The 18042-nt window shown below is 35.8% G+C and overlaps 1 protein-coding gene across 1 annotated transcript; it reads left to right on the forward strand.

The window, feature by feature from the left end:
• The first annotated feature begins 2285 nt into the window (after positions 1–2285).
• On the forward strand, positions 2286–13960 carry LOC132308285 (COP9 signalosome complex subunit 6a). Its single transcript, XM_059806324.1, has 9 exons — positions 2286–2784; positions 2918–3006; positions 7434–7527; positions 10626–10687; positions 10772–10850; positions 11030–11122; positions 11578–11678; positions 12141–12196; positions 13491–13960. Exons 1-9 carry the CDS (start codon positions 2502–2504, stop codon positions 13573–13575), a joined length of 942 nt encoding a protein of 313 aa, XP_059662307.1. The 5' UTR covers positions 2286–2501; the 3' UTR covers positions 13576–13960.
• Positions 13961–18042: the final 4082 nt, after the last annotated feature.

The raw sequence follows: 18042 nt of genomic DNA on the forward strand, positions 1-18042 counted from the left end.
AACTGGTCTCATTGTATACAACATTTATCATCCCATCATCATAAATAATGAGGAAGTCTACAGGAGTGGTGATAGCAACTCTGTCATCACCATCTTTGTCATCTCCATTCTTCGTTCCCTTCCCTTTCTCATTCTTGTTTTCTTTTTTCAATTGCCTGTAATATTTATTGATGTGTCCCTTTTTCCCGCAATGATAACACTCAAACATTTGCAAACTTGTTGGACTTACTTCTGTTGTTATCTCTGTTTTTCGGACCTCTGCTCTTACTTCTCCCCCTCTTTTTTGTAACCAAGATCTCTGACTGTGAAGAGGATCCCTGTGTTTTTCTTCTCATATCTTCATTTAGCAAACAACTCTTGGCCATATCCATTGTGATTACACCTTCTGGAGCGGAGTTAAACAATGAAGTTCTGAGCGTTTTCCACGAGTCTGGTATTGAACCAAACAACCATAACCCTTGTATCTCATCATCAAACTTAATACCCATTCTAGCCAGCTGATTAATAAATGAGTCCCGTCTTGGTATCTCAAAGCTATCATCTGCTTAATCATAAACAATTTATTATTTACAGTCTTTCTAGCATATAACCGTTCAAGCTTACTCCATAGAGAACGTGCATTCGTCTCTCTACTAATATGGTTTAAAACATTATCATCTACCCACTGCCTGATATACCCACACACCTGTCGATGTAACAAAGTCAATTCCACATCAGACTTATTTTCTGGTTTTTCAGCACTAAACACCGGTAGGTAATAATCTTTTACATAAAAGAAGATCCTCCATTTTTCCTTTCCATATGTGATAATTTGAACCATTGAGATTAATCATTCTACTCGTATTTGCTTCCATAACTCAAATTGCCAACCTGACAATCTGTCAACCTGGAGCTCTGATACCACTTGTTGGGATAAATAACAATAAACAAATACAGCGGAATAACTCTTCTCCCTATATGCAAGCAAATATAGTGTATCTCTAATTTTATATGTGCTGAAAATAATAGAAAATAAAATCAATCACACCAAACTACAAGAACACAAGCAATTTTTTACGTGAAAAATTTCCCCAGTGTGAGGAACAAAAACCACGGGACTTAGTCCAGTTGAAATATCCACTATCAACCAAATAATGGGTACACAAAATATTCTTTAATCGCAATTAGAGGTTACGATACATCTCGTCAAGATACCATCAATCTTGATAAAAACAAAGAGAATTGGAGAGAAAAATACCAAAACCCGGTTACTGTTCACAGGCACGAATCATTGTTCCCGAGCTCAAAATTCGATCTTCACCGTTCAGATTTTAACTCACTGAGTCGTGAACCTCTCCTCTAAATTTCAGCTCGATCGGACCACGGATGAGCGGATCGGACTTTTGATGAAATTTGGGCAGAATATAAAAAACCTGCGTTTTTCTTCTCTCTCTTGTGAAAAAAATGGCTGATCTCTCTCCCTTTTTTATTCTGACTTCCTTAGGGTTATTTACCCTAAAGAGCTGGGCTTTGGGCTTTCCTCCATATAGAAGGAAATAAACCCAACACTTTACTTCACAATTCACATGCTCATTTTGTTTCTTTTAAAAAATTTTAACTTGAATTTTCATAGCAGAAGTTGGGCAGCAATTATCATGTGCTGAGAAATATTCCATGGGAGTCGTAGAAGAGTGGCGATGGTTATGGTCCTCACAGTGGTGGTGGTGAATGGCGTGGCGGTGAAGGCAGTGAAGATGGTGGTTGTTATGTCCGGTGGTATAGAGAGATATTGGTTTTGGTAAGATTGAGTGCAGGCAATCAAATCAATTAAGGGTAATATTGTCATTTTATTTTTATTGTCATTTCATTTTTATTCTGTACATATCACTAATGACATCAGCTTGAGCCAAGGGTAATGTTTTTATTTACAAAAAAAAAAGGGGTGTTAGAGTAATTCTGGCCGAAGTTTAATGTGAAAGCATTTAATTCATTATTTTATGAATAATACAGCATCCAATTTAGATTGGATGAATTTCATTCATTATTTTATGCATAATAGTTCGGTCCAATTCAATTTGATAAATTTTATCTGTTAATGTGACACAATAAAATTATGACAATTATTAGAAATAAATTTAAAATTAAATTAAGTATTCTTTAATTTTTATTTTTGAACATTTATTTTAAATCCAACAAGTCAAATCAATAAATTGGATGAAGTTTATCCGAATTGGGCCCATGTTATTTTATAGACACCTACCAAAGAGATAATGTAAAATTGTTCATTTGGGCTAAGGAGAATGTAAAGCTGTCTAATTTCACCATAGCCGCATTATGCGAACGGTGCTAGTATAGTGACGTGATGTTATAAACTCATATGCAGTATTAGAAACTCGAGAAGCTCACTGCAAATAAATGAAAGGAAAGACTGAACATTTGGAGACCAAAAGGGAGGCAAACCAACACTTCTCTTCTAGTCACCACCACAATACCATCCGATTAGAGAAAGTTACAGTGAAAAAATGGCGTCGTCGTCGAGCAGTGGACTGACATTCAAGCTCCACCCACTGGTAATAGTTAACATATCGGATCACTACACAAGGGTTAAATCACAGTCGCAACCACCTCACGCCGACACTAGCGACGGCGAAGGTGAGGCGTCGCCTCCGCCGCCCAGGGTCTTCGGCTGTGTTATTGGTATTCAGAGGGGACGTACGGTCGAGATCTTCAACAGTTTCGAGCTTCTGTACGAACCCTCCACTCATACCCTCGACCGATCCTTCCTAATGAAGAAGCAAGAGCTCTGTCAGTCCTCTCTCCACTCATCTCTCAATATATTCATACACATATATATATATATATATTTTCGGTTGGGGAATTTTGTATTAATTTCTAGGGTTTGCCGAAACACTAAAGTAACACACTTATTTTGGACCAGATAAGAAAGTTTTTCCCAAGTTCTATGTACTTGGATGGTATTCCACTGGGAGTGATGCACAAGAATCAGATATGCACCTTCACAAAGCTGTAAGTTCTCGACCTCACTGAACCTGACCTAAGCTTTTAACATACATACATACATAGTGCTTTTAACATACATACATAGCATGTATGTATGTATATATTATGTGTATATATATGCCCTTTGAATTTAAAATAACTGGAGGAGTTGTGAATCTGTATCATGCACACACAGGTGCAAATTGTCTTTACGCTGTTGGAAATAGTTTATGGCTGCAAGATGCAATTAATTTAGGCCTAACGCTGGGATGGAGGCAGGAATTACATTTACAATTGTTCTTGTTGGATTTTTATATAAGCAAGATTTTCAACACATTTGAGTGTATACTTTAGTAACACAATTATGCAAATTAAAACATATTCAAATGTGTGCTCGTATTCTAGTGCATATCTCATACTAAGATTTTTTCAATAAGTCAAATTAGGTAAGACTCAACAAACCTAGAAAGTCCTTGCAATAATTTAAAAATAAATGAATGAAACTTAATTTTGTATTGGAAACTTGAACTATTTTAAGTTAGGTCCTCCAAATTAAAGATTAATTTGATGATGAATAAGGAATTGTGCGCTTTACAATACAATGTTCTTAAAGGCGCGCCTACGCACACTCGAGGCGCAGGTCTAGTGCCTGTTGTCATAACAGGCGCACTTATGTTTAGGCGTGCCGTAATTTATTTTATTTTTATAAATGAGAGAAATAAGAAAGTCTAAGAGTCAAAGTGTCAACCGAACATGGAAAGAGTGATATTGTAAGACCAACGACGACGAGGCCGTTTTAGTTCTTTCTTCTTATTCTTTCTCTTCTCCTCTACTCCTCTCTCCTCTCTTCTCCTCTACTCCTCTCTCCTCTCTTCTCCCCTGCTCCTCTATTCTCATCTTTGTTTACTTCTCTCTCTCTCCGTCTAGTTGTCTAGTTCTCTTCTCTCCGTCTTTTATTTTTTATTTTTTATTTTGGTCTCTATTTTTTATTTATTTATTTATTTTTATTTATTTTTCTTCTTTAGCACTTTCTCTCTCTTCATCTACTTCTTTTGTCTATGATTTTTTGCTCTATTTTTTTTTTTATTTTTTATTTTTTTATTTTTGTTAATAATTTATTTTCTTTTTGTTCTCTGTTTTGCCTTTCAAGAAAGCAACTTTGTGCTCTGTTTTATGGTTCTTGAATGCTTATATAGTTGATGGATCATCTTTGCGATCGTATGCGGACTTCAGATGCCCCGTTCAGGTCAACCCGTGCTTGACCTGGATATCATCTTGAGACACGTGTCGCCTTTTGGGTGGTACAAATGCCAGCGCCTTATAGGAGATCAGGAGGTCATTTTTGCCTCCTCCTAAGTGCCATTCTTCAATCCCTTTAATTTTATTGCCAAGGCTTCCTTAGAGCTATCCAATAACACTAGGCCATCCGCAAATGACATGCTGAAAGGTCCCCTTCTAAATATCTCGTTATTTCATCCAAGATTATGGTGAATAAATATGGACCTAGCACTGAACCTCGGTGTAATCCTACTCTTATAGAAAACTCATTCACCACATATAGTACGAACTCTAGTCTTAGTATCCTTATACATATCCTGAATAAGATCTATTTAAATCTAACCAGAATATGTTTTCTCCGTAGAGCCCACCAAAACATGTCTCTTGGAACTCTATCATATGCCTTTTCCAAGTATATATAAACCATGTGTGGATCTTTTTGCTTACTTCTACAATCTTCTATTAGTTGCCTTAATAGGTAAATGGCCTCTGTTGTGTATCTCCCCGAGATAAATTTGAAGCTAAAACTTAAAAGTATGGGACAATTTTAGTATTCATAATATTCTATATATGCAAAATAAAAATATAAAAAATTAGAAGGGGATAGTTCTAAAATTTTAAATTTTATATATACAAAAGACAAATATAAAACGACAGAGAGAATTGATTAGGTCATATTGGCGAGGACAGCTTTACATAGTGGAATTTTTTCCTAACTTTAGGGGGTGCACTTTTTACGTTTTATATAATTTATAGGTATATAATACAAATAATAATAATAAAAAAAATCCAGTGGGGGGTGTCTGCCCCCACTGGACAGTACATAGATTCATCCCTGGTCTCACTCTCACGTTTCGTCATTTTAGATACCAGAGTAGCAATTCTAAAAAATGTCATATCTGCACACCAGTTTCACGTTTCATCATTTTAGATACCAGAGTAGCAATTTTTAAAAATGTCATATCTTTGTCAGCGCCCATGCAATGAAAACTAAAATAAAGACAACTGTAATAGAATGAAATATCCAAGGTACTGCTCTGGTAAAAAAAATCCAAGATGCTGCATAATAGTATTAATCTCCAAGGTAATATATATATTGTGCAGCACTGATTAGTAATATGGAGTAGCAGAAATATGCACAGGACAGATAAGGGGGGCTTTGGTTCCTTGAATCAAATACTGCAATTTTTTATACATCATGTTAATTTTTTTTTTTTGATAAGTAAAATCAAATAAAAGCGCTCAGAAGGGGAGCGGAACCCAAAAGGAATACAAAAACCCACAAAGGGCCACTAAGCCTGCAAAGAGGCCAGGAAATCGACAATCTCCTCTAAAGATCTATGATCTCTCCATGAAACCCAACAAAAAAGAGTAGAAAGAATAGAAAACTCAAGCAAAAAAATCGACATCTCCTTTCCCTCAAAATATCTTCTATTCCTCTCAAGCCATAAGCACCACCACACACAGAGAGGTGTAGCCCTCAAAGCAATATTTTTCCCTCAAAATATCTTCTATTTTATTTTTAACTATATTCTATCTCTTTTTTCTTGGGAGGTGGCAAGAGGTGCTCCTATCAATATTTATGTCAGGGAAGTAGTCTGTTTATTTCTTTGGAATGCATTGCTGTTGATCTTCAAAAAGATCAGTGAAACCCGATCAATTGAAATGTCTGTTGCTAAATTAGATGCATAGACCTTATATGTGGTTGTGGATATGTATGCTAAATACCATCACTCATACAAACGGTCCACTCAAGATTATCATACTTTTCCTAATTTGTGTGATCAACTTGATCAAGACCATTTGATATACTCAGTATGCAAAAGCCATGCGATTTTCATGAACCATTCTTAACTTGTTCACGGTTGCATATTGCCAACAGGATTTGCCAACATTCAATGGTTGAAGTCTAAACAAATGACTTGCTTTTCTAGAAAAATCAAAAGCAAACAATTGAGTGAACCCTAGCTGGCAACAGGATTAGATCTAGAACATCACTTAAGGAAAAAAAATGAATTGAGCTCAATTATGGCTCTCTTCACCAAGACTACTGTAAAATCAATAACAGAAAATGTAGTGAAGCAAACACAAAAGATTTGGGATCTCATTATTTGTTTAAAACTTGATCCGGCAAATAAATTACTTCCAAAATCAAACGAATTTAAGAGAAAAGAATCAAGACAATTAAGTGGACGCAATGAGACATATAGCGATGGCGAGCTATACAACGGCAAAAATGACAAAGATATATGATAACAGTGACGCAAGAAGGCCTGTTGGTGACTACAGCCGGTGGTGACAGTAGAGTGGGCTGTGAGACATAATGATGGAACTATGAAAACTAGACAAACATATAAATTAAGGGAAATTTGATATTTTAAAAATCCATTGAGGCCGTTTTAGTTAGATTAGTACATAGGGAAAGCCTGGCAGGGCAGGACAAACCAATCCTAAACCCACCTCAGCCCTGTTTATTTCCTCAACAATTCTGTCCTAGTAGGAGTGGGGGCCAGACGGGGTTATTTGAATATTTGAATACATTACCATCTAGATCTTGTTGACGTATTTCTGTATCACTAACATCTGGCTCCACTATAGTATTGAGTTATTCCTTATTGTGGGTTTTCGATGCAAAAAGGGATGATGCAAAAATTATGAATCTTTCCTTCTATAATTTTCATTTTTTTGTTTTGTATAAGTGCTTAATCAAGAATATTTATTGCAATTCTTGCACTCTAATAGTAGTCTTTTAATGTCATGCAAATTGCATTTTTTTTTTTTTTGCCGTTTCCCGCAAAAACTATGAATTATGCTTCCACAGTTTTCATAATTTTGTTGTGTACAAGTGCTTAACCAGGATTTTTTATGAGACTTCTCTCTTTTTTTTTTTTACAAGGAATTTTTATTACAATTCTTACCCTCTAATAGCCTTTTTTGTCATGCGAACAAATTTTTCTTTTTCTGCTGTTTCTCTAGTTCAGATTCACATGCCTCAATTTTGTTTAAAGGACTAATTTGTTCCGTGCATGTGTAGTGATTGTATTTATTGGAAGTACTTCAAGGTTTATTATTATTATTATATGGCAAGAATGCATTCATGTTTTTATCAGAAAAAAATTATAGCAGGAATGCTTTTATGCTTTCAAACCCTCGTGATGAATGACCTTTTGTGACAGTTAATGGATATTAACGAGAGTCCTGTCTATGTTCTCCTAAATCCTTCAATAAATCATCCACAAAAGGATCTCCCAGTGACTATCTTTGAAAGTGGTATGTAGCAATCACTGTTATATTCTATTCCTTATTTTCTCTTATGAGTAATGCCGCGTGGTTGATCTCAGTATTTATTATTAGATTGCGTATCTGCAAACTCTCCTTAAGTTGCTCCTGTTCTGTTCCTGTGAATTGTTGATGAGTGGTATTGTATTATATCATTTACCATGTCATGAACAGAAACTTATTCAATGTTCTAGTTGAACCATGTGTAGCCAGTTGTTATGTTCCTTTGCTAAAGGACAAGATCATCATCTCTACCTTCATTTAATTTAATTTTATTTTTTCCGAAAGTTCAAACAAACACACAACCACTATATATTTTTGCTCCCATTGGATTTCAAATGCTCAACCTCTCCAACGAGGGAGGAGAGCTTATACCATCTAGGCTAGAGCCCATTGGTATCTCTACCTGTTACATGAATGTATCTATGGCCAAATACTCTATGTTGTGTGGTGTCTTATAGAATTGTGCATTTCATCACTACTGGCATCATGGTGGTTGTTTTTGAGGTGTATAATGAGTTATTCATTTATTGGTGTTGCTTTGATTGTAAATATGAGACACTTTAGGAACCGTTAGAGATGCTGGGCACACTGCACAAAACTCATATTTACCTTCTGATATTGTGTACACAGACTAGTTCATTTTGAAATAAGGTGGCTGTATTAAAGTTTTGATGTGTGTTGATAATTTCTTTGGCTTGTTCATGCTACATAAACTTAAAATGGATCTACGATGGTACGGTACCTTCTCTAATTGGATCCTTGAAACATAGGTGCTATCTTCTTTAACTGGATCCTTGAAACACAGGTGCAAGTCAACACTTAATTCTGAATGGTCAAGTGTTTATCTAATTAAGTGTGTTTGATAACGAGTATTATTCCATTTTAAGTGGCACTTAAAATGGAATAATTTTAAGTGACAATACAATTAAAATTTCAAAAAGATATCAAAGAAATCTCAATTTTTAAGGGTGAATTGCATAAAACCACCCGACTTGTAGTGATTGGCAATAGATGCCTTTTCTTATTTTATTTGGCGCAACCCCCCACCTGCCACCACTAACTGAGGGGGTTATGGAACCAAATGGCCGTTTAAAAAGGGAGACAGTTTGTTACGTGACTTTGCTGAGGCATTTTTTATGACGAAAATCCCCCTTACATGCATTTTTTAAATGCCCACATGAGATTTGGGTCTTCTAGCTCCCATTTGCAGACTTCCACGAATTATTAAATTCATACAATCACAACCTTGCGAGGCATTGCATGAAAATGCCTTTTTTGCCGCCTCCATTCTCTCACAACTATTATAGAACTCAACAATCCCAATTCGAATCAAACCAAAACATACAATGAGAATTCACTTTTTACACTGGAGCTACTACATATCCTCTGTATTATGCTCGCACACTTGTTGATATTCATAGAACATCTCCAATCGTTTCTTAACTATATCATGTACTGCCCAGGTGTGATTGTTAAAAAATCTCGTCTTTTTTAGCTCGTCTTAATTGCCAAGGAATAAAACCCACCGTGCATGCTCATTGTGGTTGTGGTGTTGTTCACTGAACTCTACTCCTTCCTGGCGGCCACTATCTTAACCAACACGATAAATATTGTATGCTAACATCCACTCCACACCACAAATATACCGCAGATGGATATCGGAGAAAGGTATGTTCTAGTGTCCCCTCTACAAGGCCACAAACACAGCAGAGAGGATTATCCACCAGACACACTTTGAAGTGAAGAATTAATTATAGAGGGGAACTATTTTTTTTTTTTTTTTGATAAGTAATTATAGAGGGGAACTGAATATAAAAAAGCAAAGAAATATGACCATTTCTCTTGATGTAATTTCAGCTAATTGTATGCGTATAGATAAAGAACCCAAAAATGGTTATATCTTTGTTCAATTGGAAAATTAAGGGAAAATCTGATAGGAATTGAACCTCCTTTATGATTTCGTCATATGTAGGTCAGAAACTGGAAGTGAATCCTAATCTCTTCAACGTCCCGTGTCAGATTTGAATCAAATATAATCCCATAGAGATTTGGAGCACCAACTCTTTAGGAATTGAAGCAGGAGCCGTGATTTCCATATTTCAAGGAGCTCTATCAAAGGGCTTTTTGCCGCCGCCGCTTCTGACCTCACCGCAGGTGAGGGTGGAGGAGGTGGTGCAGTGCTTGTCTTGGTGGTCCAAGACGATGCAACAGCTGAGGTGTTAGAGAGGGGCTTTGGGAGAATTGGGGGTTTTAATTTTCCAATTATCATGCATTTTGATCATGTCCAGATTTGAAAATTCGTTTGGTTAGGAGCTAATCCAGCTCATGATTTGCAATTGGGGTTCAGAAAGTTTGAATATCCGTGGAGGCATCGGTTACGAAGGAATTGGAGGGAGAGGAGAGACAGGGAGAGAGAAAGAAGATGGTCTTTTTTGTAAAAAATGAAAAGCACGAAACAGTGTCATTTGAAAAAATAAAACCCTAAAAACCCAAACAGATGATATCACATAGGCTACTTTTAGTACATAAACCAAAACGACGTCGTGAATACTAAATGGGCATTCTAGTAATTCTCCCTGTCTGTTAACTGTCATATAGTTCCGTAACTGTGCCAAATAAAAAATAAAAAGGAGGCTTATTGCCAATCGCTACAAGTCAAGGGGGGTTTATGCAATTTGCCCCAATTCTTAATTACCACTTAAAATTTTATCACTTAAATTCAGCCATTAAAGTTTCAAGTACTTATTTTTTTTGTTTAATCAAACAGAAACTATAGTTTGTCAACATTTTGCTGGGAATTACTATTCAATCGTTTGTACAAATAGTCGTTTACAATTTTTTGTTAGATGTTAAATAGTTTGGTTGCGAATTGAGAGACAGCTAAATCAAATACATTGTTAAAGGATGTATTAAATGTTTTCTAGTTCATATTTGTCAGATTTATGTCTCACATGGTTATGAGTCTGCTGCCTGGATAATTTATTACTACCTCTGTCCCAAAAAGAATGTCTCAGATTTCTTCTGTTTGCTACTTTACTGATATAACGATCCTTTTGTCCAATGCTATCAAATCATTACAACTTAAGAGTTGCATGTCATTGGCGGAATTCCACGTCTTATTTTTGTCCGTTCAAGCTACACTATAGAGGTTTGGCCCGTTCTTTTGTTGTACTTAATTTTTAAATTGCTATTCTGAACTGGGGTGACTGAATTCTATCATTTTGCTTCAAAGACAGTAGAAGCAGAACGGATCTCAGTTGACCATGTTGCACATCTCAAGCCATCTGATGGAGGTTCTGCTGGAACACAATGTGAGACCTCCCCACTCCAGCACTCCCTTACTTCCATTCAACGATTTTTCTGAGGGTTTATTATCTGTATCTAATTTTCACCCGAGAAAAGAATTCTTTAGAATTTCTTATATCATTCGTACTTCTTCCTTTTTGATGACAAAAAATAGTGAATGACTGGCATGTGTTTTGTCTTGTAGTGTCTGCTCACCTTACGGGCATACATAGTGCTATCAAGATGCTGAATAGCAGAGTCAGAGTGCTTCACCACTATCTTCTTGCTATGGAGAAAGGTATGTGTTTCTATTTTTGTGAGAAACAAACTTCTTCAGGAAGAATAAGAGAGAGAGGAGGGATTTCCTGTGCACAACAACTAGTCTAGTATAAAACACCACCAGTAACTAGTAACAAATGCTTAGAGCGAGCAGAGAAGTCCCATTTCCTAAGAAATCCAAATTCACAATTCCCCCTTTTATTGCTCCTTGATTTGGTAACATCTTCAGCATCTTTTCAAACTGTTGGAGTCTCTCCAAGGACATCCACCACTATTTTTTAAGATTATACTAAAACAAAATTCTCACTCAATATTTACCTGGGAAAAAAATCTCACTCAATACCGTAGACTATGGTTGTTTGAACGTGCGTATATGTGCTTTGGTCAGTTTTCTAGAGTGCACTTTTTTTTTTTTTTTTTTGTTTATTGCATTGGGCAGTGCAGGTACAAATAGTATTTTCTTTCCAAATGCAGGTGATGTTCCTTGTGATAATTCGTTGCTTAGACAAGTGTCAAGTCTCTTGAGGAGATTACCAGCCATTGAATCAGGGAAATTTCAAGATGATTTCTTGATGGTGAGTGTTTCCCTTTCTTGACCAAGAAAACTATCATAAATTTTCCTTGTTGTGAAGGCCAATCAAATGTATATGTGCTTCCCTTGGTTGGATTTTTTTCTTTTCTTCCAAGAGGTTGAAAAATTTCCCACGGAAAGGGGATGTTATCAATTGAATTCTTTGTTGACATAAAAAACAATACAATTTTTCTTTCCTGAAACTGATAATCACGTTTTTGTTTTCTTGCTTTCATTGGATTCTTTCATTCCAAGTGGTTGACACTAACTTTTTCTTTTGGGGGTGAAGGGTGGTCTCAAATAATCTCACTTATTCCTCATTGTTGTGCTTCTGCCTTTCTTTTATTTATTTAATTTATTTTGTTCATGATTCATTTGGTTTTTTTTTGTTATATTGTAGTATTTTTGCTTATTAAGTTTTCAACTCCATCATATATTTGATTCTGTTATTCCACCATTTTTTTAGGAATACAATGACATTTTGTTGATTACTTACCTGGCCATGTTCACCAATTGCTCAAGGTATAATGTTGAAGCTCTCTTTCATTTAAATTTATGTTCAAGTTTGAAATTCTTTGAAAAAGGAATCATTTTTGGTTTGTAACAAAAGATAATGTTCAAAATAAAGAGGGTGGCTACTGATTGGTTGATCTTGAATTTGGTAAAGCAAGTGAGGTGGTATGAAGAGTGAAACCTAATCTTGCTATGTTATACCCAAAATCTTCTTGGAATATGTGGTGTTGTGATTTTCAAATTAATTTGTAGACTGGAATTTGACATACAAGTGGCCCCACTTCTATACCAGCAAAATATCATCCTCGTTTAATTATTTAAAATAAGGGTGGAGCCACTTGTTAGATCAGGAACCTCTCTCCATCCAATGGCAATGAAGGTGCAAGCTCAGTCAGAGTACCCTCATAATAGACACGCTCGTAATATTATTCGGGTGAATTACACTTACCTCTCCTTAGGTTTGTCATATAACATTTGATCTTTACTCTTGTTTGGATGATAATACTGATCTCCCCTATCTGAAGATCCTTTGCCGTAACGGTGAATTGAAAACTATCTTTTTACCCCTTAAATTTTATTAGTATTTTTTTTAATGAAAGAATGACAGAAGTCTATAAGACTCTTAATTTTCACATAATACTCTCCTTCAATCTTCACAATCTCTCTTCTCGTCACCGCCTGTAAATTGTATTCTCTCTTCCCCCTTTCAATTATACTGCTACCCCCGGATACTTGTTTTTACTTTTTCGTTTTTTTGCCTGAACAGGCTGGAAAAAGACCCATATATATAAGAGAATTTTGATGGTTAATGGCCATCTGAACAGAACTGAGCAGAACATAGGAAGAGAATTATTTAATGGGAAATTTGGTACAGGAAAAGATTTTAACTAATACTATACAAGGTGGGGGAAGCACCGGTTTATTAAGAATTGTTTGAATATATAATTTATTTTTGTCCTATTAATCTTAGTCTCAAGCTTGAGTTGGAGCTCAGGAATGACCTTGAAATTGGTGTACATGAACCAAACAATCTAAAGATTGGGCTTGACGAGTAATGTTCAAGTGGAGCTCGAACTCAAATATATGAGCTCAAGTCGAGCTTGGGCTCGGTTTGTCTGCACCCTAAGGTTGGGTTGTTGAGATAGATTGGCTACAAGACATACTTCATGGGAATTTAAACAAAAGAGCAATTAGGTTGTTGGCATTGATGGAGTGACTATTTTCATTGCTGTTGTAGGCTTGAGTCTTCATACTCTTCTCTTTCTGCCACTTCTTAACTCTAATTATTATATTTCTTTTACAGTACAATGAATGAGCTGGTCGACAAATTCAATACTGCATATGACAGGCATAGTCGAAGGGGAGGTTCACGAAGTGGTTTTATCTGACTGCTGCTTTCTTACCAGCCACAGTCCCACACGCTACATATTGTGCTTTGGTGGCAGTAGCTCTCTCTTTCTCTCTCTCTCTCTCTCTCACACACACACACAACAACAACAACAACAACAACATATTGGGTTTTGGTGGCAGCAACTCTCTCTCTCTCTCTCTCTCTGTGCATGCATAGCTCAAATATTTGGAAATGATAGTGACCTGGACCTTAGACTAGTTATGAAAAATAGGAATCCTAATAGTTTTTGGTGTTCTGTTCCTTTTGGTTGGCCAAGATATAGTTTTATATGGGCATATACTGTCATACTTGAGGATCTTTCTCACACAGTCATTTTCACAATTTAATTTTCTGATTATATTGTATCTGATTTTTGGAGAACATGCCTTTATAGTGCTTATGCTGCTGGGCATTCTGTCCATTGAATTTTCTGCATCTGGAAAAATGGTGACCTCTATGCTAAAATTGAAAAAACATCCTTGCACTCGTTTTTTTAATGTAAAAAATAGGAAAAGGCTGGTTTCCCTATTCCTCCCTTCTTTCCTCCTTTTTTTACTAAACATCTCACAGAGAGTGAGTGAACGTGAGAAAAACCATGTTTGAATATTTTGCTTTTTGAACCTGAGTTTTTTTGTCATGGTTAAACCTTAATTATAAAAAACACTATCCAAGTATCTGCAAAAATCAACGGACTTTTTGTTACTAGTCCATTTTTTTGTTTCTTGTTATCCAAAGAATGCTAACAGCTCCAAATTATTATTTCTAGTTACAGAGAATACAAAATTATATATGAAAATTAGTTTGAAATATGAACTCCAAAAATATATATATATATACATGTATAATATTAATACGTATGTGTTTATAATATTAGTATAAATGCATGGGCAAAGAGTTTAGAACTTTAATTAATATGAGGGTGATGTCTGAAGGGGTGAGCGATCAGGTATGAGCTACCCAGGGTGAAAGATCCTAAACCTGCAGCGGTAGACCGGTATCGAGAGTTGAATCACCACAAGTCGGAGTAGAGTGATAGTTTGTGATCGAAGGGTATCGAGAGTTGAATCCCCACAAGTCAGAGTGGAGTGATAGTTTGTGATCGCTCTAGTTGTATTTAAGATGTTTGATAAAAAGCCCAAATAAAAAACGTTTTTCTTTATCAACTCAATTAATGGTTTTGGAACTAATAAATTCACGGGTCTTGATGTGTACATGGTCTGAACGGTCTATGATTGATTTTTATTATGAAATTGGAGAATTGCGTATCAGATCGTATGACAAAACCTCATGGAAGCCATGTTAAAAACTCTCTCACTGGCATTGTCTATCCTAATTTATTTTCAGATCTTGGTGCTCAAACTGGTGATGCTAAACTGATAAAAAGTCTAAATGAAAAGTGTCGTTCTTTATCAACTCAATTAGTGATTTTGAAACTAATATATTCATGGATCTTGATGTGTACACGGTCTAGAAATTGAAGAATTGTCATTTGCTTAAAGCATATCATATGCCAAAACTTCATGGCATTTGTTAAAGGCTTTCCTACTAGACATTCACAAGTAGGGATGTCAATTTTTACCGCCCCGCCCCGTTAATAATGGATATGGGAACACTTTTTATAGAGTTGGGGCGGGCATGGATACAAATTTTGTACCCGTCGAGGGTCACGGGACGGGTAAGGATTCAGTATATATATCCTGGGACCCTGCCCCGCCCCACCCCCCTAAGCATATATATATATATATATGTATATATATATATAATATTAATAACTTATTTTAGCGGCTTACCCAGTTTCCCATCTCTTACAATCCTAATTTGGAATGTAAATTTGGTATTAAATTTGCTTTTGTTTTGGTTATGGTGAAAGTTGGAGCTTAGAATTTCTTGTGATTTGATTGTATTAAACTTTTATTTTTGTTTATTATGTTCTCTGAATTATGTTATGTACATGTTATTTTTTTATTTTTGTTGGGATACATAATTTCATTTATGTTATGTCATTCCCAAGCTTTCCACATTTAAATAGCAGGAACTTAAGTTCCAAAAAGTGGGAGAAAAAAATTTATTAGCGGGGCGGGCACGGGACATAGTATTTCCCAACGGGGCGGGATTGTACATGAAAATTTAACCCGTCGCGGGTCTCAGAGTGGGCATGGACTTAACAAAAATTAAAAGGGATGGGGCGGGGATTTAGAGAAACTCGCTCCAAACCTGTCCCGTTGCCATTCTTATTCACAAGGGGGCACTAGAAAATTCACACAATATATGTAGACCAATAAAGAGAATTGTAATTAGGGCCTTCAAAACCTTGGATTATCCGAGAAAAAAGATTAATGTTTGTGTGACAAAGCAAAATGACAAATTTAGAGTATAAGTCATCTCCTACAAACCAAAAAAGATACTGATGAGCTACATGAAATGGTTACAAAAAAAATCTAGATTGGGTAAAGGAATAAAAACATATGTTGTATATCAGAGTATGCAAAAATGTCAATTAGTCAAACAGTAAATGCCATTATATATCATGTTACAAAAGAGTACCAAACATTCTTCACGACCCATGAGAAAAAAATGGGTCATTTTTCATTTTTTTTTCGTTAATTTTTGGCCCATTTAGACTAAACTTTATAAGAGGTCACATAAACACGCTTAAGTGCAAAGTTTTGATAAGTTCGCGTCCACCACGGTTTTTTTACCCATTCAACATAGCATAAATGTTAACAAAGTTCCGATGAGTGCGAAGGTCAAGATTTTGTTGTACTTGTCAAAAGCAAGAATAGAAAATTGATAACATCTTCAACTATGATATTTGCTCTTCATACAGGAGTACAATATCAGTGGCGGGTCTTTGTTCGAAAAATCAATCCTGGGCTTCTTAGCATCACCGTCTTTTACGAAGAGCTTGGTTTTGTCAAAAATGGTCTCATACCAAAAAAAATATTCTGTCTCGCATGGAATTTAATTTAGAATTAAAACATTTTAAACTGCAAATAAGTCAAACTTTTGATAAACAGCTTGGTAAGAGTTAGTGTTTGATTTTTTAATAAATGGATGAGCTCAAATAAAAAATTTGTGTGACTGCTAAACAAACCAATCTCAAATGCTCCTCTACTTGATTATTTAATTTGTGAATATGTTGGTAAACAAGGTCTTTAATAGGAATGGCAACGGGGCGGGTTTAGAGTTTCCCTAAGTCTTGCCCCGCCCCTTTTAATTTTTGTTAAGTCCATGCCCGTCCCAAGACCCTCGACGGGTTGGATTTTCATGTCCAGCCCCGCCCCGTTGGGAAATACTGTGCTCCCGTGCCCGCCCCGCTAACAAATTTTTTTCTCCCACTTTTTGTAACTTAAGCTCCTGCTATTTGAATATGGAAAGCTTGGGAATGACACAACATAAATGAAATTATGTATCCCAACAAAAATAAAAAAAATAACATGCACATAACATAATTCGGATAACATAATTTCATTTATGTGGTTTAATACAACCAAATCACAAAAAGTTCTAAACTCCAACTTCCACCATAACCAAAACAAAAGCAAATTTAATACCAAGTTTATATATATATATATATATATATATATATATATATATATAATATAATTATATGCTTAACGGGGCGGGGCCCCTAGAATATTTATACTGAACCCTTACCCGCCCCGTGACCCGCGATGGGTACAAAATTTGTATCCATGCCTGCCCCAACGGTATAAAAAGTATTCCCATATCCGTTATTAATAAGGCGGGATGGGGCGGGGCCCTGGCGGGATGATAAAAATTGACATCCCTAGTCTTTAACCGATGCTATTTGAGCTTATAATTATGGAGGGATATATATATATATATAATTTCATAATTTTAGGCCCATACTTGATTTTTAAACTTAAAAATCAAACCCAGCCAATCCAATCCATTTAAATGAACAGGCCCAAATCTCAAATGCTCCTTTACTTGATTATATCATTTGTGTACATGTTGGTAAACAAGGTCTTTAACCGATGCTATTTGAGCTCATAATTATGGGGGGATATATATATAATTTCAAAATTTTAGGCCCAATACTTTATTTTTAAACTTTAAAATCAAACCCAGCCAATCCAATCCATTTAAATGAACAGGCCCAAATCTAAACCATCCAGATATATCCTTTGACCACTGTCAGTCCCATCTAACTCTGAACCGTAGCGCCATCTCTAATCTTTTCCATTCCCGACCAGGAGTGTGTGTGTGTGTGTATATATATATATGTATGTATGTGTGTGTGTGTGTAATATACGCCTCCAGCCTCCTTCACTCCTCTGCAAAACCTCAAGCGCCCTCTCTTTCTCTCTGTGTGGTGATTTGTTTCAGATCTCTAAGAAGCAATTACTACTAGGGCCTAATTGACTGCCGATTTCATCTTAGTTTGTTGAGATTCAAGCAAATTACTTGACCTGAAGAAGTAATTGGCATATATGTTATC

This window comes from Cornus florida, unplaced genomic scaffold (assembly GCF_030987335.1).
Source record: "Cornus florida cultivar Cherokee Brave unplaced genomic scaffold, ASM3098733v1 CherokeeBrave_3.0.0_Hap2_Chr05, whole genome shotgun sequence".
In the NCBI taxonomy this organism is placed as follows: domain Eukaryota; kingdom Viridiplantae; phylum Streptophyta; class Magnoliopsida; order Cornales; family Cornaceae; genus Cornus; species Cornus florida.